At 37.0% G+C, this 27,630-nt stretch overlaps 1 protein-coding gene across 28 annotated transcripts in view; it reads left to right on the top strand.

Moving 5' to 3' along the window:
• CLASP2 (cytoplasmic linker associated protein 2) overlaps positions 1–27,630 on the top strand; it is a 154,598-nt gene that overhangs the window by 46,772 nt on the left and 80,196 nt on the right. For 24 of the 28 annotated variants that reach the window (XM_026843924.1, XM_026843947.1, XM_026843946.1 and 21 more), the window contains exon 8: positions 14,369–14,515. In XM_026843924.1, coding sequence (XP_026699725.1) covers positions 14,369–14,515 — 147 coding nt within the window. Of the gene's footprint in view, positions 1–382; positions 456–13,501; positions 13,862–14,368; positions 14,516–27,630 lie in introns of those variants that run through there. The other 4 variants (XM_026843948.1, XM_026843949.1, XM_026843952.1 and 1 more) reach the window with 4 other exon arrangements.

Below are 27,630 nucleotides of genomic sequence, written 5' to 3'. Positions count from 1 at the left end.
CAGCTTCCCCGGACGGAGTTGGCTTCCGCAGGACTCCGCCGCTGGCGGACGGTGCGCGCAGCTGGAGGCTGCCTTGGGCCCCGAGCGGAGCAACTCCGGTCCTTTTTAAGATTTTAGACGTGCGAGCAGTTCTGGGATGGGCCGCGACTTTAATTATTTACAAGGCTGGCGGTTTCCACTCTGCATTTTGATGTTGGCGTTCTGTTTACCTCTCTTGTCTCAGCGTTACTTGCGTTAGCCAGCTCTGGAAGATAAGACTGCTTGTACTATACCCTTTTGTAAACAAGCGTATGTTCATCTGCTCTGTTTTGTGAAGAAATTTATAGTAATTCAGGGTAGCCATAAAAGAAATGCCTTGCTTCTAGGGCTAGTAATATATATTTAATCAAGACGTGGGATGTTACTACGTCTTCTTCACTGCACAGTGTATTGTTACACAAACCAATGGAAAGTAGGTCAGTAAAGCAATGCGGACTATACTGTGTTTTGATTAAAGACTGGACATATCTTTATCGTATCTCTTGGTTTGGTATGACAGGTTCTTTGAGCTTAATAACGATGACTTTCTATATATGCATCATTATTTTCAGAGAAACTTGAGAAGTTCGACTTGCAGCGAGTTTAGGAATGTAGTAGGAGGGCTGTGCTTTTACAAATGATTTTATATATGTAGTTTTAAATAACATGAAGGGAGATGGTTTTATGAAGATCATGTACTTAGATTAAGGTGAACCTTTGATCTGTATTTGCTAAAACATCAGTATTAAGAGTCCTGAGGAAGACCCTTTCTTAAGCCATCCTGAAATGTATATTTTTCCACTTAGTTCTTTGATATCTTAGAGACTGAAAGAGATAATCACTGTGACCAGAGCAGTGAAATTAAGGCAAGACTGTATAGTTTAAAAAAATTTGGCATTTCTCTGGTGTTTGTATTTTTGTATGTCACCTGCAAGATGCAAGAGACGTCATGGTCTTTGTAGAACTGAACAACTCTTTCTTGTTGAGATTTTTTTCTAGGAATGTCTTTGTTTCCTTCCTGTGAAGCAACACAATTCTCCATGGTGTAAACATGAATTGTGGTAACTTGCAGATTAAGGATGCATGTTGTGGCATATTAAGAAATAACTGCATTCCCTGGGCAAACCAATAGGATTTTGATTTTTGTGGTTCTGTAATGGTTGAGGTTTATAAAGTGAAGGTGGTCGTGTAGCTCTCTCCTGTATAATTCAATTCGTCATTAACAAAGGCACTAAGAACAAAGTACTGTTCAGGCAGTCAGCTGACGTTCTGTGTAGGAGCTTTGAGCAGTAATGCCAGATACAATTAACAGTGTGTAGGATGATTATGTAGCTGTTGGTCTCTCTTAAAACTACTGCTTACCACATTTGCAAGGAATTCAGTCTTCTGACGTTGTGTTATGAAACTGTTAGGGAAAACAAAACCCTAGTTACTATTAAGACAACTTTTTGATTGTTTTTCTGAATTTAATGTAGGTTTTGTCATGGTCTTTTATTTTGCAAATATCCTGTTGATCCCCCTAATATATGCAACATAGAAGAAACAATCTGGTTTAAGGTTAGTGATTCTGTAGCCTTTGAGTAATGCCTTTTCTTGACAAAATGTCACTTCATTGTGGCCAGTAGGTATGTTTAATAATACTGTTTGTGAGACTCTGATGATTTTCTGGAAGTTTTTGTGCAGATACTTCAGAGAAAATATTTTTTCCTTATTTGGTTTGCTCACTTAATCAGCCTAGATATGTTACAAAATTGCATAGAGCATGTTTGGAAATGCTATATAGAGGTGGTAATTCCAACATTTTATCTTGAATGCCCAACACTGGGTTATTGTAACCTTCTGGATTCTTTTTTTTCCAGTTTTCTTGAGCACAAGCAGAAATGCAAATAGAATGTGGTGCTTAACAGCTGCATCTTAATCTGATTTTTCAAGTAAAGATTAAAGGAAAGAGCCAGATTTTCTGTTTGCTCCCATGTTAACTGTCTCAAACTCTTCAATCTTTTGTTGAAAGAATGTGGAGGGGGGGAAAAATAGTACTGTTTGTGGCCTAGCAAACAATTGGACTGTTACTTCTACTGTACTGAATGCGTGCCAGTGGGAAGGCATGCACCATCTCAGGCTTAAAGACATTTCACATACTTCTGTGAATGTAGGTCTGTGTTTGACCTGCAAGTTTTGTTCTGAGGCTGCTGAGGAAAACCAGTCAGGAACAGTTCCTCGTGCTGGGTTTCTTGCTCCTTGGAGAGGATAATGCATTTCTGCCCTTATCCGTTGATAACCAGATTAGGGTGTTTAGGAGGTCGCTAACAGAATTGCAGTGGGGCACATTGTTTCTCTTCGGGGGTTGTAGTTCAGCAGCTTCCATCAGTGCCTTCTCGCCTTGTGCTGTGCTGCTTTGTTATTTCATAGGTGAGGGACTGTCCTGCTCCCAGTTGAACAAGGTAATTAAAATAAGGACAAAATTATCTGCCTAAAACTGTGAGGGGCCACGAAGGGAAGATTAGACATAGGTTTTCTTAAGATGTACTAAACATATTGCAGTACCAGACATAAGGTATTTGAGGGCTATCTAAAAGCATGTAATCAGCTTTGTAAGAGGACATATTTGGAGCACACATTTGTTGCACCAGTATATGTGAGGTATGCTATTTTGAATCATACTATGAATGAGATAAATCTATTTAAATGACATATGATGTAATGATGTTTCATGACTTTAAGCTCTTGTCAGATTTTGGTTGATAAAGTGTATGTGACTGGATTATGAATAGGAATTATCCTTATATCTTACTACCTATGCATATCAAATTATGGGTTTAGTCTTTTTTCAAAACACTTCATTAATGTATGGATGGTCTTAGAGCACAAGAACAATTATCTTCCATTCCTTGGTGTTTTTCTGAGGGAAGGCTGTCTTCCTAAATCTTTAATCTGATTAGTAATTTCTAGAAAATATGAGTGTTGTACAGCTTTAATATTTTACTTTTAACTGAATAAAAGATTGGACATAATAAAGGTACAGAGGCTATAGTGATGTTTGAGAAATGAGCTTGATTTAAAAAATATATATGTAAATAATCATAGTGCATATGCATTTCTGATGTGTATTTCTGATTTTCTTTTACTCTGATAAGAGGAAGGAGAGGCTTTTTAAACCAAGAGTTCTGTGAATGATGGTCATAAAGCATTTACTACACTGGCCTAGAAACTGGGCAGGATGTAATGTAACTGTGGTGCTTTGTACCATTCAGAGCTGTTTCCTGGGGGAAAAAAAAAAAAAAAGATGGTAGCAGAAGTTTTTTTCTGGGAAATAGAAATGCATCACTTGTTCCCTTTTCTGTTCTTCTTTGGGCCTTTTTTTTTTTTCTTTTTAAATATGTTTTTTTTTTTTAAATATGCTGACTGCGCCTGCACTGGCTCCTTTCCCTGTGATTGCTCCGCACCCCTCCTCTTCCATTATTAGCAGTTGGTGGGCACTTTGGTTTGGGAAGTGGATTTACTCATTGTGCCTGAGAGAGGAAGGACAGAAAACCGTGAGTTGGAGTTCGATTGCTGTTCTGAACCAAACCAGTGCAAAGCTGCTTTTCCAGTTAAGGTCATATGCTACTCCCAGTGATTAACATAGATTGAGTGGTGTTTTGTCTGTTAAGTGCACGTACTGTTGCGAACAGCAGTAAAAGAACAGTGGGACAGTGAAACAACCGAGTGAGAGAGGGATGGAATGTGTAAAGAAGCCAAGGGCTATATGGAAAGACACAGTTACTACTCAGAGGGTGGATGAATACAGCAAGGTTCAACACTGATGTGAACAAAAAAAATTCAGGGGAACAGTATGCAACTCAGAACATTTCTTACTTAAACAACAAAGCTGCAAACATATGACAAAGTTGGGTTTTTTTTTTTTTCAAAACCTGCACTCTAGATTCTAGAGTGATAACTGCACTTGATTTTTTTTAATACATATATTTTAGAATAACAACTGCAAGTAAGTTTTGTCTTCCTCTTTTCAAATTATGCTTTTAAAGTGTCAAGGAATTTTTGATGTCACTTCTGGGGAACTTGTGGGTGGTGGTGGTGGTTGTTTTCATTAAACATGTAACACCAGTCCGCTGAAAAGATTTCCAGATATGTTTAATCTGACATCCAGAAGTGTTGGTTGCTTTTGGAGTCAGTTTCCATTTGTTTTTAAGAACAAGTTACATAAGGAAAAAACCCACTTTGGAGTTTCAGTTGATACCCTTCTTTGTTTTGAAACATCTTTGAGGCTATTGCTAATAGTAAGGGTTTCCTTTTTTTTTTTCCCTAAAAAAAAAAAAAAAAAAGTGTTTTGAAATAAGGATTAGAATTGCCAACAGCCCAAGGAGAAATTTAAAGTCCAGTAAGGCTTTTCTTCAACAGATGTTGCAAGACTCTTTCACATGACTAATTGGATATTTGCCTTGCAGGGTTAATTTTCATCTTTTGTTATCTGTTAAGTATGAGGAGTTTTTCCTTACTATTATATTATTTTTAATAAAGTCTTACTGTAGTAAATAGTGATGAGCAAGTAAGATAAAACTGGCTCATTTTCAGGTGTCAGAAGTGCCTTCAGAGGTGAAGGTTCTGCTGTAGTATTCACCTCCAAGAGAAATTCCACTCTGTGTATTGTATTTATAAAAGTAACTTAGTTTTCAAGAATTGTGGTTTGGGTTTTGTGTGTTCTTTCCCAACTCCTTCATCAAAAAATGCTTTTGTAGTGACAGCAGGAAGGAGCAGTGCTTAACTTGAAAGAACCTTTTGAAAACCAGCTATGCCTGTGGATTTTTACAAGAATTAACTACAATTTTGAAAACTCAAAGGAGTCTCAGAGCTATATGGAGTATAGGCAACAAGATTTTCATGGTTACTCGTTTAAAATTTCCATGATACAGCTTCACATGCATGTAATTGATATGAAGGCTCTTAAACTGAGAAACATTTAAAAGCCTTCCAAATTACGGATAGTTGGAGCCTGAGGAAAGGTGAGGAGAAGGGATGAAGATCTAGAGCGAGACTCTTAACAGGCTACAGAAGAAACTTCAAATTAGATACGTTTCATCACATGTCCAGGCTCTGATGTTCCATGGTCATCGGAACAATTAACATAAGTAGATTTATAGTTGACGGAATATCCTTTTATCATTACGAATTGTTTTGTGCGTTGGCCTGATAAAAGTCCTTTGGTCAGTCAACTTATACAGTGCGAGGTTTGCTACTGAACTTAAAGGTCAAAACCATTTCTGTGTAGATTTTTTTATATGAAATGTTTTTCTGGTGTTGAGTTGATTTTTGCAAACTATTCAGAAACACTGAAAGAAGCAGTCAGTATATATTATTTTGGGATTGGACGATGTTCTCACAATAGAGGAGAAATGGCATCTACTAAAGCTGCTTGGCTATATACCAGACACTTCAGATTTTCCAGATGATGGGAGTTTTTTAACTTCTTATGAGAAGTCCAGTTTTAGGAGAGTCTGTCCTCTTAAAGCCACAGGTTTTGTCACCTACAGTGAAGTTGCAGCATTGAAAATAAATTAGAGATGATTTGCTGTAATTTCTTAATCTTTGCTTTTGAAAATGTAGTTGGTCAGTGAGCTCAGAGACTTTTATGCTGTACTGTGGTATGCACATTTTTGTGTTCAGTGATTAATACTATTATTTTCTAATTCTTAAACTACAGGAATTTAAAATAAATTTTGAAAATAAATCTCTCCACTTCTTCTGTGTGTTCGTATTACACTTTTTGATTCTAGGACCTATATTTTATTTGTGAATCTGTCTTGCTGTTTTAATTGTTAACATACAGTGTAAACATACTCAATACAAGTTGAGTTTAACACACAGAAATTGGCCACACTAAAAAGTGATGCGAGTGTTTTCTACTAAAATAATTTCTCTGATGATAAAAGTAAATTTGTCACTGTTGGCCTCTAATAGTAAATCACTATTGAAGTACACTGTAAACCTTCTTATTGATATTATACGATACATATCAAATGGCCCTTATGTCAGCTTGTATTACCTTGGCTGTGATGTAATTGAGAGTTTGAAAAATCTCTTAAATGTTTCTGTGTGAATGAATTAAGTATCGGAAATGCCACAAATGGTTTCTTCCTCAATGGGTATCAGTTGTTTGATTGACTTACCTACAAATACTAAGATGATGGTCCCGTATCTTCATTTTTCTGAATTTAAATACATCAGTGTTGCTAGTCTTGGTATTGTAATTTATGCATAGTGGATTCTAAATATAATGTGTTTTCATAATAAATTGGTTTTGAAATAGATCATTAGATTCATGGAAGAAAATATTGGTGCTATCGAAAGTAGATACTTGATGTTCTAGAAGCAAAGGAAATTTGTAGAGAAAGAAATAAAATTACTTCTGGAGCCTAGGTAACAAAGACAGTAATAAAACAAGGCCTACTGTGTAAAGACTAGTTGTTGAGTTAGAGCATATTTTAAAGGTGAGTAGTGGGATTTACTCTTAAAAAAATTACTTGATGTTATAGCTTTTTTAGGGGGCAACTTAAACAACAGAGTGAAGTGTTAGGCCAAAAATGAGGTCTGAATTTAGGCAGGCTGCAACAGTTAATTAAACCCTAACTTTTGACACCAATGATGAGTCTGTTTAACAGCTCACAGATTTACCAGACGTCAAGTAAAAATTCTTTCCAAGCCTTTACATTCTTTTTGGCTATTAACTATTTTAAGCGAACCACCTAATTTCATTTTAATCAGTGTCTGAGTAGTAACACTTTCTATGGGAGTAGTCATTCATTTACCAGAGGTCTTGATTACTTCACAAGTTAACTGCCCTTCTCAGCTTTACTTCTAATATTTCATAGGAGAGCAATACACTTGTGCTGAGGTAGGCATATTTCACTTGAGGTAGACTAAAGCAGAGGTGTGTTCCCATCAGCTTCTGTGTTACCGCTACTGAGTCAACCTATAATGTGTTTAAATTGTCAGAAATGATCAGTCTTCAATTTCTTCTGCCAAGCGTGTCTGTGTTCTTTCTCTACTTTTTTCCTTCCCCCTGCCCAAAAGACACATTACTTGTTTACATTTCAGTGCTGGGCGTAGTGCAGTGTGGCCTAACATCGTAACATAGGACAAATGTTGAACAATAACAGTACATAGGCACTTTTTAAAATCTTGGTATTTAATCTTGAATCCTATTTTAGATGTTGCCTTGCCGGGAATTCTGAAGACCCTGGCTACCTTGCTCTTCCCCCTTTTCTGATAAAATTGTGGTTTGGTTACTAATAGGTTATAGACTGTTAGGTGTTGATTCAGAAGGCTACTGAACATGCCTGAGCAAAGCTGTAAGTAAAGCGAAGTTGGTGATTTCTGAACTACAGTAATGTTGATTGCACATCCAGTATTCAGTAAGTTACTCTCTTGAGTAGCATTTGGGAATGCTAACAGAGGAAAGTCTGATTGCAAGAATTCAGAGGTGACTAAAAGGATATTTATTTATTTTAACAAATTTCACCGGACTGTGGAAATAATTTTAGAGATGCTGCAAAGGTAAAAAATACAGCAAGATTTGCAGAAACTGTCTTCAACCTTAGTAGGTAAAAATGAGAAAAGGACTTAGGTTTAAAGGAGATATTACAGAACTAGAAATTGGGTTAAATTGGGTTTTGCTTGTGAACCACATTAGCTCAGTTGCTTACTCTGGCTTGTTGCAGCTTTGTTTGAAACCTGTATTTAAGTCTTGTCTTTCAGCCAGACAATAGTAAGATGAACTGTGAGACTAGCTTTTCTTTGGGGTCAGGAAAATACTACAGGAATATGTTATATTTTTTTCTGAATTAAATCTTTTCTGAACATACTCCTTCGTGAAACTATTGGGAAATGGATAAATTATTAGTATCATTAGAATAGGCCTGTTAGAAATGTGGATAATTACTGTGTCAAGTACCATTACCACTCCTAAATATTTATTTTCTAAAATTCTCTGTCAGGTCTAGTCTGATCTTTTCAGTTTGACCCTTTTCTTTTGCCCTATTCACTTAGATTCATATTTAGAAAAAAACGATCCAGAACAACAATAAAAAGGGTACATCTGGCATGAGTCTTCGTCAGTGAGCTGTAGCTGATCAATGGAATGTAGGAGAGCCATACTCTGCTTTGCTTGTTGAAAAGTTAGGGGAACTTTATCAAAATTCGAGATAGGATCAACAGCATAGATTTAACTGAAATATTTTTTTTTTTTTTTTTTTTTTTTTTTTCTTCTTTTCCCAAAGACACTAGTCCACTGGAACTGTCTGAAAACCAAGCATGTGAAGAAATATGTTTGACTTTACAATTGGCTTTAGTACCTTGGGGTTTTTTTTGAGCCAAGTTGTCTTACTTAGCTACTTCTGTCATTGTCATTTTTTATTCTCCCCCGTGAGTTTACAGAGGAAAAAGGAGTCTTTTGGTAAGAGCTTGTGATTTTTGTTGATGAGCACCAGGACATGTTGCACAGAACATGAGAACCATTTGCCAGCACTGAATCATAGGTACAGTTGTCACTTCCAGGAATGCAAAGAGAAACAGGAGGAACCACAGAGTAAAGTTAAATCCATCAGTAAGTGGCCTCATGCTACTCCTGTTACTACACTTCGTCATCTTCTGAAGAACCATGCCCCATCATTGTGGGGAGCAGAGTTTTGGTTTTGAATGAGAATTTGTGTCCTAATGGTTCAAGATCCCTCTGTCTGCTGCCCCAGAGGGAGAATGTCCAGTAACTGTGCCATTATGGTAGATGTACAGCATCTTGAGTGCAATTCAGCTGCCCAGACATAGGGATCCAGTGCCACTTGAGGTGCCTTGCAGTATCCACACTAGCCACAGGGAGCAAACAAGCATGACACGAGACCCGCAAGAGATCCATGCCCTTCTGGAATGTCCGCTGGTGGCCAGACAGGATACCCAGGACTGTCTAAACTGGTTTTAGATGACTGTGCTTAGGCAAATGAATCCTGTCCTTTGTGTCAGGACAAACAGGTTCGAGCTGTATGGAATGCCTGATGTGTAAGGGATAAAGTGCTCACTAAATGATGTGGGGCATTGGCTTGAAGTATGGATTAGAAGGATCAACTAACCTGACGCATCTGTAGTGCTTGCGGCTTCATTTTCATGCTTGACAGGAGTTGTTGTTGGCTGCACCAGTTCATCTGGAATTGAGCTACTGATCCAGTCCCAGATGTTCCAAGTAATTGATGGCATCTATGTTTGTCAGTCACTGAAGGGAAGTTGGCAGTTGGTGTTTTGGTAGGCCCAGGATGTGGGAGTGACTTGGAAAACGTAAGGAGTTCATCTACTTGTCATTGTTTTGCTTGGGCAAGATTTTGCAGTCGTGTCATTCTAAACAGTTTGTGGTGTGAAGGAGGAACTGTTAGTAGTTCAAAAACATTTAGTATCTGTTAGCAGTACTTGAAAGGAAAACAGATATAGGAAGGGCACGTTTTTAACAGAAGTCAAAGTTTAAAAGCAGTTTTGTTAAAGAGACTATGTTCTCTGGTTTGACTGTTGTCCATCTACTGTAAACTTCTGATTGGCTGCTCCTGAGTAGCACAAGTAGAATATAGATCTGTTTCTGCAGCCATGTAGATGATTCTGTATTTCTTCAGTTATTGACTTTAACTTACAAAATGCTAGATATTAAATGTCACATTAGTTCTATGAAACTTAAGACCAGCTAAAGTAAAGGCTTGAGTTGCAGTAATATATTTTAATTTAATTTTCTTTAAAAATAAAATATTTTTCTCTCAAGATATGAAAAGTTTTGGCTTCTCCTTTGTATCTGGATACGTCTGTAAGTACCCTTATTGCACTATAGCCAAATCACAGTAAATAGGTTGTTTAGCAGTTTTTAACATTGGGAGTACTAGAATGTTCAAATATCAAGTTTGATCGTATATGTTCAGCCTTTGATATCTCTAAATACTTTAAAAACCAGCAACTGCATATCAGTAATCAGGCCCCCAAGAGTAATGTTACAAGGCACAAAGATATGACATATCTCTTAGTTATTTTTAGTTTATATTACATAGTTTGTTTCTTAAGATTTTTAGTATTTAAACCTTTGCAATAGTTCAGAGTTTTGGTCTGTGTTTCTAATTGAACAGGTGTGTCTGGATTTAATCTTAGAATAACTTTGGTAAACCCCAAGTTCTGAAAGTGTGGTAAACCCTAGGGTCTGATGAGTTCTGCAGATTGGTTTGATGGGTTTTTTTACTAGAAACATTCCTTTGACTCCTCAGAAATGTTTTGTAGAAATGCACAGCAGTTCTTTGATACCTGTTCCTTTGCTGCATAGTACCTGCAAGACACTACTCTGCGATACACATCTCTTTCCTGTATTTTAGAAAACTTCTAATCCTTGGAAGTTGAATGTTGTGTTTCTAGCTTTCTGAATATAAAAACCGCATTTTCTTGACTTTTGTTATTTTTCTTTTTTTCTGCTTCAAAGTTGTTCATCTGGAAGAGAACTTGTACCAGAGTAAGAACTTCTGTGGCACATCAGGTTTCTTCAGGAGCTTTTGGCAATACTAGATTTAGATTCCAAGCTCTTCTCTGTGGGGTGTGCTTACTTTGAAAACTCTCCTTACCCATTGTGATGTAAAATGAAGATACCAAGTACAAGAACAGTCTTGTGAGATTTAATTGAGGTTCAGTGACATCACTGGTGGTGTTTTTCATTTAAATGTTCTGTATGTTGCTAGCAATTCATACAGCTTTTTATTTCTGTTTTTAAGTGGCTTAGAGCTTTGTTGGAAAATGCTGTTTGGATTGCGCTTTCTCAGCTGTCAGGTTTATTTACATATGTAAAATTTGATACGCTGAAAGTGTTCAGCCTCTAAAATTACCTAGAATAAGATTTACCTAACCATTCTAGAATGAAAAAGTGTTTGTATCCTTCAGATCAATTTGTTGTGAAATATCAATTATATGCAGGCTTTTATGACTTCTGTTGTAGAAATCAATTTTCTTTGCAGACTGCACGAAACTAATATTACAGACAGTTTGGTAATGGCAGTACAACTGTCCTCAAGCTCTGCCTGTTGGTGGTCAGGAGCTCCAGCCCTGCGCCGTTGGCTAACCAAAGGCACTTAGTAAACGAGTTTGGCTCAGGTGGCTTGGGCAGAACTGCACCTTGATTATACCCTGTGGAATAACGGTTCTACCTTGAGCTGGGGTTTCTCTGTGCTGAAGTATATGGAAATGCTTCTATGAGGGCTACAAAAAAGTGTATCATTGCACATGAGAGCATATGGAAAGCACCTCATACCAGAAGCAAACACAATGTCTTTGTTTCATTCACTGCTATAAACAGACTTCAGGTTTCAGATCTTCACAAGTACTATTAAGCATCTTTCTGAAAATGGCATGTCCCTAGAGATAACTTGGGGTTATGTTGTTGTTAAAGCCTAGGGAAATAAAAGTGAAAAGGCCCAAAAGGGTGGGGAAAATGGTTTTTGTAAAAGATAGTACAAAATTTTCCTCTTCATGTTTATTTAAAAACAAACAAACCCACAACAAAAGAAACTCAAATGTGTTATCACTTTAGCCTTAATAGGATTAAAACATATCCTTTTCACCCATTAATTTTGTTTATCGTACTGTGCTATAATTTTTTTAACACTTTAGTGGCTGTACATCAATTTTTAATTTATTTTAACACAAATAATGAAAAGTCCAGTTAAGAACGCCTGTTTATCAGTGGTTAAGACCAGTTCTGCGTCACTGAAAACACCTCATTTAAAAAAAAAAAAAAATCCTGGGAGGTTTATATGGACTAAGAAACTGTATGAAACTGTCTCATAGCATGGGTTTTTAATCCAGTGTTAACAATGTGTTAAATGTATGGAAAAAAACACTCTTTAACTAGGCAAAATAATTTGGCAGTATTACCAAGACCATTGTTTAATATATTGTCCTATAATTTACACGTCATGTCAGTAGCTGGGAATGTCTGCCTTTGCGTATTTCTGAAATTCTATTTGTGCATTTTGGGGCTGAGCAGTAACTTCTGCAATTCTCCATGTTCAGTGCTCCTTAATGAATAGCTTGGTAACAATAAAATTAATTTATCTGAGCTTTTGGTTTCCAAAGTACACTGTTGTTTTGGGTTGTTTAGGTTTTTTTGATTGGGAGGTTTTGCGTAAATGACTAAATGCTCACTTACTATTTTTAAGATTGTACTGCAAATAATTTTATTTTTTCGAAGGTTTCTTGTGCAGTATTTGCATATCAATGCTGCATTGTAGTGCTGTTGGATAGTAACATGAAAGTCTAGCCTGTTTTGATACCAAATTCAAAATGCAGCAACAAAACCATTTTTATTTGAAGAGCTTTATTTTCACTTTTAATCAGTTTTGCTATTAGCATATTCGTTTGTCAGTGTTGATCCATTCACGCTGTTTAAAAATCTACAAGATATTCCTTAGTGCTATTTTAAAATTACCTGTAAGGTTGCAGGTTATCCTAGATATATGCCATTACTATTTACACTTCTATTATAGTGTTTGGTTCATTACAGTTAATCTGGCATTTGGATCAGTGGTTTTCCCTGTTCAAAATCTTGATGTCTGGTTCTATTTAAGATCCTAAGAGTAAAAGCAGCAGGAATCAAAATGTATTCTGCCTCAGCCCGTATGCTGAGCGGGAGTGGGCTGATGCCTTTTCCCTGATTCTGAGAGTTTACATATCCAAACATGATTATTCTTAGCAAGATTCTCTTAAAAAGCAGTGTTTGTAGGAGAGAAGGAAGTAATGTCAGTGAAAATTGCCAATATACATCCAGATGTTTCTTGTGGTGGTTTGTTTCTTCTTTAATCATGAAGATTTGTTAGTGCAATGCACAGCTTCTCACCAATGCTAGGAAAATGTACTAACTATAGCAGCAGTCATCTCGGACATGTTAACCGTGGGGTGCTATAACGTTTGGTGGTGCTGCAAATGCTGCTGGACAAAAACCTTGCTTTACCCTTTTAATGAAAGCTGCCTTCCTTTGGGAGGCTGTATTATTAAGTGTAGTTGACATTTCACTGTGAGCAAGTTCTGAATAAGCAAAGGGTAAATAGTCACTATTCCAGAGATGATAAAGCTTTGCAATTAATTTTTTTTTTTTTTCCTAGAACTGGTAGGTTTTAGAGCAGGTAATATGCTAAATTGGTCTTTCATTACTGTAGTGCAGCTGTGTCTCAGCCTCGCCCATTTTATTTATTATAGCAACCATAGGCTGTTATGTTTTCTGTGCTCAAGCTTATAGATAAATCCTACTTCCTGAAGTGGATTGAGAAATGGTTGCATTCTACTGTTGGAATATGCTGGGCTTTGTTTTTTTTGAAGGCTAAATATTTTTAATTTAGACTATTTTCTTTAGTCGCTAGAGGTGAATTTATTTCTTGATTAAAAATACACAAACCTGAAATTACAGGACAGAGGAGTGCAAACCCTGGAGTATTGTCTGCCTGTCTAATTTTTTTAATGAAGGATTGGAATAGTGGCAAATACTGTGTGTGGGAATGAATTTATTTGCATGGAGAATTTTCACCTTTTCCTCTGGCGGTGGCTCCCAGAAGATGATGTCACCTTGCAGCTCATTGGTTGTGCGGCACCTAGTGCGGGGAAGGGAGAGAAAGATGCCGGCACAAATCTCAGTGGTGGATCTAGGGTGTTTGCGAGCAGTTTTTGATAGAATCTTTGATTAGTATTGAGAATTTACTGCATGTGGCCATGTCAGGTGCTGGGTCTGTCCTAGGGTGAGGGGATTGAAGAGCTATCAGAGGAATGAGGCGGCTGATCTGCAAGAGGATCTGTGATTGTAAGTTGAAAAATCTGGGTGGAAGGAAAGAGACAGGGAGTGCTGGTTAGACACATTGTGGGAGGATGTGTAGCAGAAAATGCATGCATGAGTAAAAGAAGAAAAAGGAGAAGCATTTGTCTTTGGTAGACTAGAATGATAAAAATTGTATTAAGGGCTTTCCTTTGGGGAAGATATTCAGAAATGGGCAAAAATATTCAATCTGTGCAAAGATATTTTCCCTTTGTGGCGACGAATGTGTAGGATTCATTTTTATGCTCAGTTTTACCGTGGTTAATTATGAAGGCAAAATAATATTTTTGTAAGAACTTCATATGTAGAAAATGCCGTTTATTTCTCACTTGTCATTTTATTCCTAGGTCAGAGAGAGAGGACAAAGTGATAAATACTGGGCTTTATTTATACATTTTGTGAATGTCTATAAAATCCGAAGCAGAATAGCTGATTAGGAAGTAAATATGCATCCATTCTAATAGTTGTATTTTTATTTAATGTATTGTTTTCTAGACAAAAGCTTTGACGATGAAGAGTCAGTGGATGGAAATAGGCCATCATCAGCTGCTTCAGCCTTCAAGGTTCCGGCACCTAAAAAGCCAGGAAATCCTTCAAACAGTGCAAGAAAGCCAGGATCAGCTGGTGGGCCTAAGGTTGGAGGTAATGTAAAGCTATTCAGATTCTAATCAGTGTTCCCAGAAATCTTGTCAGAGCAGGCACAAAACTGAGAACTTTGGAAGGTGATGTTTAATTCATGACTGCAGTATTTTTGCAGAGCTGAAAACAGTAAGGGACCCTGTTTTCTGTAATTATTAATATGTAAAGGTGTGTGCAGGTCTGTTTTTGTGAATGTATGTTTAGTCTCATGCTATAAATAAAATTAATATCTGGAGATAGCAGTTGTGTTGGTGAAATTAATATATGGGTGTCTCTAGAATCCACACCTCACTGTATATATGAATATACTGTGAAATTCTGTAATAGGTCTGTGTAGATGAAATTTTTACTGTAGGTCTGCACTGTTTCACATGGCAGAAAGGACTAGCCATCAACCATATACCTCAACAGTGGTGTCTATTACACCTGAGTGACTTCTATTATTATTCTTTAAACTGTTGAGAGTATTGTGAAATCAGAGTATTGTGAAATCGGTTGTGAAAGAGAAAAAAAATGAGGGCCAGAACCCTTGACAGGATTTTTTTGCATGGTAGACTTTAAAGCAGTATAATGATGATGCTTACTAATTATAATCTTTGAACATGGAAATCCGCATTTTTTTAGGGCGGGGGTAATCTAACAAAAGCAACTCTTTACTGCTAAGGAAGTGACAGGTTTTTTCATAGTTCTTGTACACCTTCAGAAAAATAGGTAATTAAGTGGAAATACACCATGCTTCAGGGTATGGCTTTTTTATGAATAAGTAAAAGTCTTTTTCATGTTCCTATTCATGTAACATTCCTTTATGGAACTGCAAAGCAAAGATTTGAAAGAAGATACAAGCTGCATTAAGTATTTTCATGTTAATAAAATATAGCTAATGTTTTTTTATTGTTTCTCTAATGTGATCTTCAGAATTCCTAATAAAATTGAAAAGATTCTCATAGGGTGGGATCAACGCCGCCATAGTATACTCAAAATGATGGCAGTATGAATCAGAAGGTACTACCTAAAAGACTTCCTAAATGAAGTTATCTCTTGAAATTGACTCTTTTGTATTTATTATTACACAAATCAATAGTAATAATATTTTAATCTCTTTTAGCCTGAAGTGTGGTGATTTTTGCATGCAAGACTAAAATGAATTGTAACAAAACTAAATAGTTAGGATCCCTGTTTCTTTCAGTATATGCTTCTTTTAATAATGTTTTATTAAGTATAGATGTTCTTTTAATGTAGAATTGTTTTTACATGTAGACTTTCACTTTACCTATTCTGCAGTATTGTTTTTCCTCCTTTTCATTACATTGTTGTTCCTTTTTCCTATATTGCCAAACTTCAGAAAGGTAAAATGAAGAAATACATGGAATAAGGAGAAAATTTAATCATGCCCAGAACCAGAGCACTTTGGTCATTCCTTGCTTTAGACTGTCTCCTTTCAACTCTGGAAAATACTGAGGATTGTTCACGTGTACATCCACTTCCCGTCTTTTTTCATTCTGTCAGTATGTCTCTAGCCAGAACTTTGAAATTTTTGGGTTATAATGTTGATTAAATTATTCTTTGCATGCTTCTCTGTATGTGCATCTATGGCGTGGTTCTGCAGACTTACTCAGGTGCTTGACCATGGAGAATTTTTGCCTTACTTGTAGGAAAGAGGTTGTGCCTTGTATTCTTAACCAAATGGATAGAAGGTGGAAATTTGTCTTCCAGTCTTCAGTTGTTCTCGACTACCTCTACTTTTTTCTCTGATTGTCTATCAGGGAGAAACTTGTACAGGTTGATTAATCTGCTTGTGCACAGATTTATCTCATTACATATAACTATGTGCTTCTTAGTTTAATTCTTCTTCAGGGTTTTTTTTTTTTCCTTTCAAGTTTTCCTTGAGTTGACCCTCAATCTTTTCTTTTTAGCGTTTTTCATTTGTCACCATTGATCAGCAAGGCTATTATCACTGTTTTCAGTTTTAGCAGCTAATATTTGTCTTCATTTTACTCCTGCTGCTCATTATTGTTATCTTCCAATGTTTTTCTCCGTCTCCGTGATTTTTTTTGAGGTTGCCAGTGTGTAAACCAGTACTGTCTAGTAACAAGCTTGCTATCAGTTAGAAATGTTACATGTCTGTGCTCTCTATGAGAGCCTTACCCTTCTGCACAATGTTTACAAGTCCTGCATCTTCTAGTCTAATAAAGAACATTAGTATAAATGCAAAATATATTTAATAAATAAGTCAATCAAGTCAGTCTCTTCCAGAAGTGAGGAATTTCCCGTGATATTATTCATATGAACTATGGTAGTAGGTCAGACAAGAGGTCTGTATAGTCCACTGCCCCACTCAACATTAGTCAGAAATGGCTACTTGAGAGGTGTACGTGCACAGGCTAAGCGTCTAGAGGCACACTGTCATCACAGGATAAAAGGCTGCTTTTAGAGAGCTTTATTTCACAGAGAATCATGGTCTTTGAAGAGTCCAGTTAGGACATCCTGTTGTGCTTATCTTGAGACTTCACAGATCTTTGTTGCTGCAAACCAATCTTGATGGTCTTCTGCAGCCTCTTTCTCTAGGTTCTGCTTTGCAGGTGCCTAAAGGACACCTGAGACTTTCCTCCAGCCTCAAAATTGCCATCTTTATGGAGCCAATCTGTGGTTCTGGAAGTTGTCTCTCTTGCTGATTTATTAAGGCTTTGCCTTACCCTGCAGTCCCAAATCCTTCTGCTCACCACTGCATTCCAAGTCTATAATCAATGGGCATGTCATTTCCCACCTTTCTCTCCTAAGCGCTGGCTACAGCGATTTCAGTCTCGTAACTGCTCACCTGATGGCTCTGACACCTGTTGGTCCTGCTTGCCTAAGGCTTGTCTGACTCTTTTATACATATGTGTATGCATATTAAGAAGTTGCAGTTCAGCCTTGGAGGAAGAAGTAGCAGCAGCTCCATTAACTGTGTTGTTTTTCTTTTCTTTTCACAAAAATCTCACGAGTCATGTCAGTGACCTGCAGCTGAAGCAGTTCTTCACTGCAGTTTCTTCTCTTCAGGCTTCTGTGATTAGGCAGAATTGCTAGTACAGATAGAAATTGTGTTGAGCATAGGCTGAGATTACTGCAAGTTCCATTAATTTAAAGTGCCTTTTACATTCCAGAGATCATTTGCCTAGCGTATTGCTTTAGAAAGATGTCTTTACCAATCAGCTGTAGATGACAATAAAGAAGGTACAGCTTTTTCTTTGTTTCAAGAGGGAGAGGAGACTACCCTGTCTTGAGGCTAAGAAAATTAAACTTCTTAGCCATACTGCTTGTTTTATGCTGATATCTGCTGAATTATACCTCAGATGCATGTGTGCAGAGCTTTTCATGATATGAAATGGAGATGCTTCTTATTGAAGAAGTGGGTAATTCCACCACCGACTGGGTACTGGATACTCTGTTCAGGTGAAAGGACCCATTCAATATGCAAGAATAGATTTGTTTCACCATGGTGGGCACTTTCCACTTAATCTAAGAAATGTACGTAGTTAGCATTTCTGAAAATGCAAAGTCATTGTCCATGAAGGCAGGTGAAACAGGTATGTACATTAGCAATAGCATTCTCATACTTGAGCTGCAGTTCTCTGTCCTTGTGCTGGGAATGACTCTGCAAGATCTTTTCCTGTTGGCAGTAGAGATGGGAGAGCTTGTAGCACTTGTACATTTGGTGACAGGTGGGATTAAGGCTGTAGAAGACAGCTTGCCAGAAAAGTATCAGAGCAGACAGCCTCAGTGTTGTACTGCCCTGAATCAGAAATCCAGCAGGCTGTTTCTCATCTGACTTTACTGCTTGGAGGTGTTCAGGCACTGACCTTCTTGCTTGTGATGAATGAGAAGTGATAGGTCTTCAACCTAATGGGGCAGTGCTTAGTTTGGCGCATTTCTTATTCCATGGTCAATACACTTCCCTGAGTTAGTCCTTTGCCAGGAAACACGCAGCTGATCTACTCCCTTCTGACACACATGCTTTCAGAATTTCATTCGAGTGGCAGAACCTCTGGAAGTAGCTCTTTGCTCTAAGGCCTTCTTACTGATAATGTGCACCGTGTGTGTTCTCACCTTCCAGGAATGGGTACTCATGGGCTTTTTCTTGGCAGTCTGGCAAGCAGCTTTTTATTTGTAAGGGACATGATAATTTACAGAACAAAAAGACTTGAGTATGTTAGCCAAATAAACTATATTTTTGTCTCTGCATTGTTCAAGATCTCTTACAGGTCTTTGGCAAGTTCTCTTGCAAATGTGAGATCCTCTTCCAAGTCTTCTAGGGAATTGTTTGCTTGAATACTATTCACAGGCTTTATGTAATCTAGATGTTAGCAGGAAACCTCAGTCGGTACTTCAACAAGAAGACTGGCTCCTTTCTTTTCCTGAAATGTCAATTTAAGTCAGTAGTCTTTAAAATGGATTAAATGTAGGAATGGTGATACTTCTGTAGAGCCATGTGGCGTTTGGAAGTAAAGCTTACTGATGAAAAGCAATAATGACAAAAGTTTATATTAACTTTCTGTTGTATGTTTTATGAGGACCTCTGTAGGGCTGGAGCTTTATTCTTAGCATTGTAATTTGAAATAAGGTGGACTGTACTTTTTGCAGATATTTTCAGTGGAAAGATACTCCATTATATATTTTTACCTGTGGTTTGTTGGCTTTTTTAAACCCATCATGTATTGGCCTGCTAGTGTTGTTATACGTTGCTTATTGTTTAACACTAATAACGTTACACTTTTTGAAACAACCTATGTTGCTTTAGGATGAATCATCCATTAATAAACCAGCAAAGGGGATGTTATTAATTTAAATGTCAGAATTATTGTAACTTCTGTTTAAAAAGATAATTGTGAGTAAGAATGTTGATGCTAAGCATGAAGAATATGAAGTGAAATCCCAAGGACATCCAGGGGTGGGTTTTTTTTTCCTATTTAAAAAAATATGTGCATGCAAAACCATTTTTTTCCCCAACATAAAAATTGTGATGTTGCCTTCTTTTCTTAAACCATTCAAAGGATCTGGTCTTCAGTGAAGATTTCAACTGTGCCAGTTTGAGGTTTGATGCTGGCATTATTTGAACGAACCTTCAGTTTCAGAATAGTCTTAATTCTTGAAAAGAATTAAAAAAAAAAAAAAAAAAGGCCCCGAAATTAATTGATTGCTGAAAAGACATTAAAAATACCTCCTTTTAGGTAGAAATCAAGTAACTTGAAAACTTGGGTGAGCCAGGTGAACAATTTTGGCAAAAGGCGGCTGTGAGAATTATAATAACTCTGTATGTGTTTTTCTTAACTACAAGAACATTGTTAACTATAGAAATCTATTTCCACCTTTAGGAGATTTAAGTTTAGTTTGTGTATCTGTCTGCAGTGTGTTCTATCAGCATGGTAATGCTTTTTTCCCCTTCTCAATCATAGCAGTACTGCTCTTTGAGAAGTATTAAAAATGGTACTGATTTGCTTTTCTTGGCTTTAATTCCTAACAGAAGACATTTTGAAGTGTTTAGAGACTTTCATAGGAAACAGTTTAAATGGAAAGACTCTGCATAAAACAAATGTGGTACTGAAAAATAGATACTTGCCTTCTGAAAGCTTAACCAGGTGAAAGTAACCTAATTAAAACTACATACTGTAGTTAAGAAACATTTGTTAAAAAGACTTCAATAATTGTGGAACTGTAAATACAATTTGTTAATGAATAGAGTTGAAACAGGGTAAATTCATGCTTGCTGTATCGATTGTCTTCTTCAGACTCATGAAGACAGTTCTGTGTTTACTTGCACGAAAAAAACTTTATAGTAATCAATGCCCAACGTGTTTTGGTTTCTTTTACCTTTCAAGTTTTTCAGAAAATAAGTTCAGGAGTCTTTCCTCTGTTGCTTGTTTAGCTCTTGTTAAGTGATTTCCTCAGTGCTGTATTTGTCATACAAAATAGACTAGGATTTTTTTTCTCCCCATTGTTATGTACTGGCCCTTTGCATGACATAAAACTGCTCTGAGATAATACTGGTCAGCAAAGCATCCCTGACATTCTCTCGTACTTCCCTCCCTGTTTGGTTTCCAGGTGGTTGTGAAATTCAAGAATTATTCTGCAAGATCCAACTGAAATCAGCCTTTTTGTCTTTCTGAGATCAGCCTTGAGTATCAGAGTCTGAATCAGAGGATTTGTTACAGAATCTCTTGTTTCCTTCCTTGTCCCCACAGTGATTGTCAGTTAACTTCCACTCTGAAAGATCCTTGCCCGTGGAATTGCTGGGTTGCAGTCCTGCAGTCGTGAACTGCTGCTATTTTAACGTAACCCAGAGTTCAGGGAAGTAGGAGGACTTGCAATTTTCCCACTTCTCTGAGAGTTGTTGGATTTTGTTGTTGTTCTTTACTCCCCTGAACAGCGATTAAGGAGAGGGTTTTCTTGCACGTGATGAGTGGTCTGTTCTTGGCCATTATAAATGCTTGTCCAGTCACTGGGGTTTCTATTCCTTTAACAGATACTTAACCATTGCACCTGGCCTCAAGAAGATGGATTGGAAAATCAACCTTAATGATGAATCTCAATGAAAATAAACACAATAAATTATAAACATATATGTACATACACCTATACATATACCCTCAGAGACACTCTCTCTCTCTCTCTCTCTCTCTCTCTCTATATATATATATATATATCCATAATTACTGTTTGTTAGAGTCTGTTTTCTATATGTCACCCAAGGACAGTTTGCAGATATTTCATACAGCTTTATTTTGCAGTAATTTCTAGAAGCTTCAATTAGATTGGAGGATTTATCATGTTGTTACAAGCACGATACAGTATCTTATAGTCTTCTCTCAAAAGGCTCATAGCCTAGAAACCAGCTTAGAAATGGATAAAATAGGAAGAAAGTAGCAGTAGAGCAGAAATTAAGAGGTCTGGAGATAAGAGCTCACCACACTGTGTAACCTTCTTCAGACACCCCTGCCCTGTGTTGTAGTCCCAAACAGCTTACTAGCAGTCATGGTAGTACCAGGCAGCGATGGGAATAAGGAAGACAACCCACCCCTTGTTTAGTTTGCTAACATTGGATACTGTTTTGTTTTTTTCAAGCAGTAAGAAGGGGAAGCAGTTTGTTTATATTTTCATATGGGTGAATCCAGAGGAAAAAAAAGGAGGGAAGAGGAATCTGGGTTGAAATGAGCTGACCATGCCTCCTTGAGTCCTATGGACTGTGCCTGTGCTGGAGTAATCAAAGACCCATTCTGAAACATTTCCTGCATTGTTGCTTTGCAAAGTAGCAGGTGTGATTCCTCTTTGTAGGGCAGGGAGAGTGGGAAGTGTCTTAAACCTGTTTCATTTCTTTCTGCAATTCTGTATGCTCTCAAATAAGAGAGGCAGGGAATGTAGAAGCATGAGATTCAAATTATTTTTATAATTTGAGGAGAGAATTTTCACCAAAGGTGTGAATATTACTTGCAACAAATATATGTAATGTTCTTAAAAACAGAAGAGAAAGACAATACATTAAAATCAAATCATTTTGACCTTTTGTCTTGCATTACTGAACTTTTAGAAGTACAAGATAAAAATGTGTTATCTAAAACAAAAACACTGTGTAGTTTGTGATGATGGGAAGTGGTGGGAAATGGTATTTCTAGTTATTTTAATACAATATCTATTTAAATTGTTTCAGTAAAAAATGCACAATTGAATAGAAGTGACAACAGTAACGAAAATACTATTTTTCTGAAATTTCTGAAACCACAGTTCAAAAATCACAGTATTGAGAACCATTCTGGTTTGCAGCACAAATGATATATGGTACAAATGAACTGTTTGTGTTCCTGGTTGTTCTCAGTAATTTCTGTAATGTAAAATAATGAGTGCAATTTTCTCCTTTCAGGTGTAAAACTAGGAACCAATTAAAGTAAAATGTAAATATTATGTCATTAGAAAGCTATATTAAAAACTGAAAATAAGACTAATCATGTTAATACTTACAAAATTAGCATAACTTTAAAACTCACATGTTGAAACTGGACAAACGAGCCAGGGTCTCAGATGTATGTTCTTTTAAGTATTTGTGAAAAATGAGTGCCAATAGAGAAAAAAAAAATACATGAGTGCTTTGAAAGATTACTATGTGAGCATGAACGTTGTGCATGATTTGAAAGACAACTGTATGAGCTTCCAGATGAGTAGAAACAGACATTAAGCAATAGTGAGGTAAGCCTAAAAGAAATCTAGTATCTCTATTCTTGCTGCTTGTGGAACTGCTTGTTTTTCTCCACACCCAGGGTTTGGTCATATCTAATGTATTCCGTCCAAACCCCATACTAAGTAAAACACTATCAATATATTTGTTGTATAACTGTCCTGTTTTGTGTCACTAATGCTTGTGAATTTAATTGATCTTCATAGCATGCCTGTGAGAATAAGAGGTAGTATTAATCTTTTACACCCATGAAACTGTGCTACATAGGAATGGAGGCTGAAGCTGCTGAAACTGTGAATTCAGTGTTGGTAATCAGCTTCAAATACTACTGACTAAATTTCTCTGAGAGTGTAATGTTCAGTAACAATTCCAAAGGCATTTTCATGCTCAAGAGCATCTCCAGATTTTAAGGTGTTTGTGCTGGCACAGTGATCTTAAGTCTCTTCAGTCCACATACGAAATATTTTGTGCTTCCTCTTAGTACAGGAGTTCTGTATTTGCTCCAGACTAATGTGGCACACCTCAGGGGTTGAGATACTATCCTAATAGTTGAACACCTTGTACCACCACCTTCCTTGTAAGCATAGCTCCCTCCCAATTTCTTCTTGTCCTTCCTGCTTCTGTTCTTTCCTGGGCTCAGTAATTGTATGGAGAGATGGGCTTAGCATCTCAGTGCTCAGAGACAGCACACTCACTGCCTGGGTGGAAACTTCTCTTCATGTGCAGTGGCTCTGGCATGTTAAGAGGAATGTTACAAAGCAGGTGTGATACAGGAGGCATCTCTGGGGGAGTTCTCTAACCATGTCCTCCAAGTTTCAAACATAAGCAGATAAGGAATATAAGGTATTATAAAGGTATTTGAAGATGGCTTGCTGTTTTGTTCCGTTCATGCAGCTGTTTCAGCTTGGCTGACTTTCTGGGTGCCTAAGGGATGATGACTTTTGGCATTGGAGGAGCTGAGGTGGACAAGTCAGTTAAGGATGAATGTCAGTCACTGGGGCTGAACATGACAGAGTAAATCTGTCAGTTTCCTTAAAGTGGCCTTTCTAGCAAAGGCTCTTCTACTCTGCTAAGTCACTTGGTTATAACTTGAATTATCTTCTAAGCTAGTTTAAAACATGCCAAAAAAAAAAAAAAAAAAAGGCACTTATTTGGGTTTAGTGTTGTGTCTGATGATTTAAAAATATTTTTTCTGTCTGAAACTTATTTCAAAAAACTCCAGTGGCTGGTGTTGGAACAACTGAATAGGTTTACTGATCCTAATTGTCTGCCCAGTGTCTTTGTCAAAGGCAGTCCATCTTAAGTCAAAGGCATTTTAATTTAAGTTAATAAATCATGAATTGCAGTGGCTTAAGAGACTGGTACATGTTCTTTCTGCTGTTTCTCTCCCCCTCCTCTCTCCCATATATGCAGTTAATAACTATTATAACCATCAGACTGATGTGTTGAGCAACCCAATAAGGTAATCTCCCAATGGTTTTCCTAAAATGTATTTGTGAGGTTTCTCTGGTAGGCAAGGTGTGTGCTTGGAAAAGCACTAGAAATTTAGGCAAGTTTATCAAAACAGAGATGTTTTTGAGGATGGGGAGTTATTTGTTTCCAGATGCAATTGTGTTTTTTCTCAGGAAACGGACACAAGGTACCTGTAATTCTGCTGATGAAAAGTTTTGTCTAAACTAAAATCACTACAGCTTTTCATGGTTTGGTCTTCCCCTGAGTTTTATTGGCAGAGCTGTCACAATTAGCAGGGTAATTTGTTTTTTAACTTGGATAACAAAGCCAGTAAGTGATGATAACAGACCAGAACAGTTATGCATTGGCTGGTACATATTATGCTGTGAGTAGAACTTGGTACAAGTTATTACACTAACATGATTTAAGTTAATCTAATTATATCCATCCTAGCGGATTTACTGGTGTAACTATCTAAAAGTAAATCTGCCTTGTTTACCAAAAACAACTTGTTTAATGTTAACCCACGTTTTTTACTAGAGCAAATGCTGCTACTTTGTGGCTCTCAAAGGTTTTCCTAACTTAAGCAGGCAACCTGAAGGCATCTATTCTAACTAACTCTTAGTCACCTGATGGAAGAACACATTTGTGCTTTATTCAGGTATCTGAGACTGAAGCATAGTTCTTTGCTTGTCTTATGGGAGGTTTTTATTCAAGTTTCTTGATTAAAATCCAAAGATCAGACTTTCAAACATGGAAATAAGAACATTTAGAGCATTGATAGAATTAAGGTAAGACCACCAATGTATTCTGTTGAAGTGTCAAGTTGCGTGTATTTTCAGATATTCTCAATCTTCAGCTACTTTTCTAGACATTGTGAAAAGTATATATGAAAGATTATTCTGGACTGTTTTATTAACTGTAGCAGTAATCTCAAGATACTTGGAAAGATAAAGAGATTCCTTACTGAACTGCTGAGATTCAGTCTATACAGAGGACTTTATCAGAATCATTATCTTAAAGTTCACCCTTGCCATCTCAGAAGTGGTAATTCAGATCATGAAGCACTGGTAACTTCCTCCCCCACCCTGCAAGAGATATAATTTTAAAAGCAAGCTGTCAATTTTATCACATAGTAATAAGGGCTGACTCAAGAATAGGTAAATAGATTTTGCAAAGACTATCTGAGAGCTACAGACAATTCAGGAAGAATTCTGGGTTCAGACACCTGACAAACAGCAGAACGTATATTCAGAGAAAGAATTAAATATGACCTTTGCAGTGACTGGGAACGGAGTTTGGTTACTGAGCACTGTCTCTGTCCATTGCAAGTACTGTGCTAAAGAACTTTGTTCACAAACAGTTAGGTTTTGTGTCTTTGTAGTTGATAGGGATTCAAAAAAATCGGTTACTGTAAACTATTAATTTATTTGTAGCTTTTGTGGGTGCCTTTGCTTTTTTCGTTTGTTTGCATTGGTGCTTTCTTCAGGGTTTGTTTTTTTTCCCCCCTTGTGTTCAGTGGTAGGCTGTCCATTCTGCTAGGTTGTCTTTGCACTTGTCCTTCCTTGAACTCATTTTATTTGAGTATTGCTCTACTCCCTTCAGCCTATATTTAGGCTTTCAGCAGCTCTACTGTTTTAAGCTGCATGGAGTAATTTCCTTCCCTGTCTCCACTAACTCATTTGCATCCCAAGTCATCCACTGCATTGTGCTACCACGGTGTTTATATGGCCCCGCAGTGGGGAATTTGCTCATTGAAACTATTCTTCTTGGCCAGTGTATTTTACTCTCAACTTAGCCACTCCCCGTTGTGATTTACTATTCAGCTGTACTTGTGCTAGAATGAAGGAGCTCAGTAGGATTGAGTGGGAGTTGCCAGTTAACCTATTATACGAAAAGCTGAGTAAGTACTTGAGCTTATCCTGTCCACTTACCCTACACTGAGCTGAAACTGCTGTCCATTCCTAATTTACAGCCGACTGGTTATTATCCTACAAAACCAAAAGGGTAACAGTACTTTTTTAAAATCTAGAATGATCTGCATCTTTTGCTTCAGTCTCTGATAGATAAGTAGTGAAACTTTTGAATTAGTTGAGATGCAGGTGTAGCTTTAGTTTTTGGGGTGGGGTTTTCTTATTTCTTTCAGAAAAAAATTGTAATCCACATCATCTTACTTTAGATGTGTTGCTCGGTAAGATACTGTTATTGCATGCAATTAGAGATTTTTGAGCGTTAAGACTGGTATACTGGTACCCTTTTCTAAGTTTACTACCATTTAATTTGTGATTCATGTTGTATCAAAAAACAGTTATGATTTTTTTTTAGGGAAGTGTTTTGAGAAAAGCATTTAAGAATGAAAACTGAGACAAAGTTTTAGAGTTTGTGTTAGTTTTCAGTTTCTGTAGTGGTTTTTAAATTCTCTTTTTTCACAGGGAAATTTTTCTTCTGAAATTCTTGTCAAAAGACCCACAGAAGTAGAAAAAAATGAACTGGACTAGTAAAGATGGGCTACCAAATACAAATTGAGCAATTTTTTGTTTTACTTTTAGACCAGCACTTGTATTCTTTGATTAAACAGTTCTTTGTTTCAAAACAAAAATACCAGTCCAATAGTATTCTCACAAAATCTTTCTTTTCCTGTATAGCTTTGTCCCATTATTTTGTCATTCCATGATGTACAGCTTTGTAGATAATAGTGGGGAGAGCATCATAGAGGTAGAGCAAGTGAACAGTCCAACGTTGTTGTGATATGATGGGAAGATTTCAAATGTTTCAGTCAGAAGATGGGAGGAACTCAACCACAGGGAATAAGTTCCTGGGTGAGAAATCTAATTCAGAAATAAAATAAAATAAAAAGGGCAATTTCTTCACTTGCATCCAGTACCCTTTCTGGTGTTGAGCTATTCACAATGCTGAACTCAAAGCCTCGTGACTGGAAAAAAATCTTTCTTCAAAAAAAGACTCCTAAGGCCTCACAAAGTGTTCAAAATCCTTAAATTTAACTTATGAAAATGTTGTATCTCTTAGTAATCTGCAGGAAGTAAGGGCTTCATTTCCTTTGCCTCCATCCCTAGACACATCAAACTTAAGTTAAAAAACCAAAGATGATGTAAACGTTTGAGGTGCTTAAGCTTCTGTGATTTATTTCCATAGCAAGTTTGTTATGTTCAGTAGATTCTGACCAGCTTTCTGAAGCGGAACTTAGGCTTCCAGGTCTCTCTGTGAGTTTGTCTAACCAGGGTGCTAGAAAGATAATAAGTAAAGGTTATGAATGAAAACTAACATAGATTGCAAACCACACAAGGCATTCTCCGTCTCCTTCAGATGTGTTTGTCTTCTGGGTCTGAGCGGAGGGTGACCCGGTTGGATTCAGTGGACTGAGTTGAAAAGTAGTGTAATGTAAATTGTACTCATGTAAGAAAAAGCTAGTTGATGAGGCTCTGGATTTTAGTTATCTTCTGGGCAC

The sequence above is a fragment of the Athene cunicularia genome (genome assembly GCF_003259725.1).
Source record: "Athene cunicularia isolate RWA chromosome 2 unlocalized genomic scaffold, athCun1 chr2_part2, whole genome shotgun sequence".
In the NCBI taxonomy this organism is placed as follows: Eukaryota; Metazoa; Chordata; class Aves; order Strigiformes; family Strigidae; genus Athene; species Athene cunicularia.
Note: the sequence above shows the minus strand (reverse complement) of the source record. Positions and strands in the feature narration are given on the sequence as shown.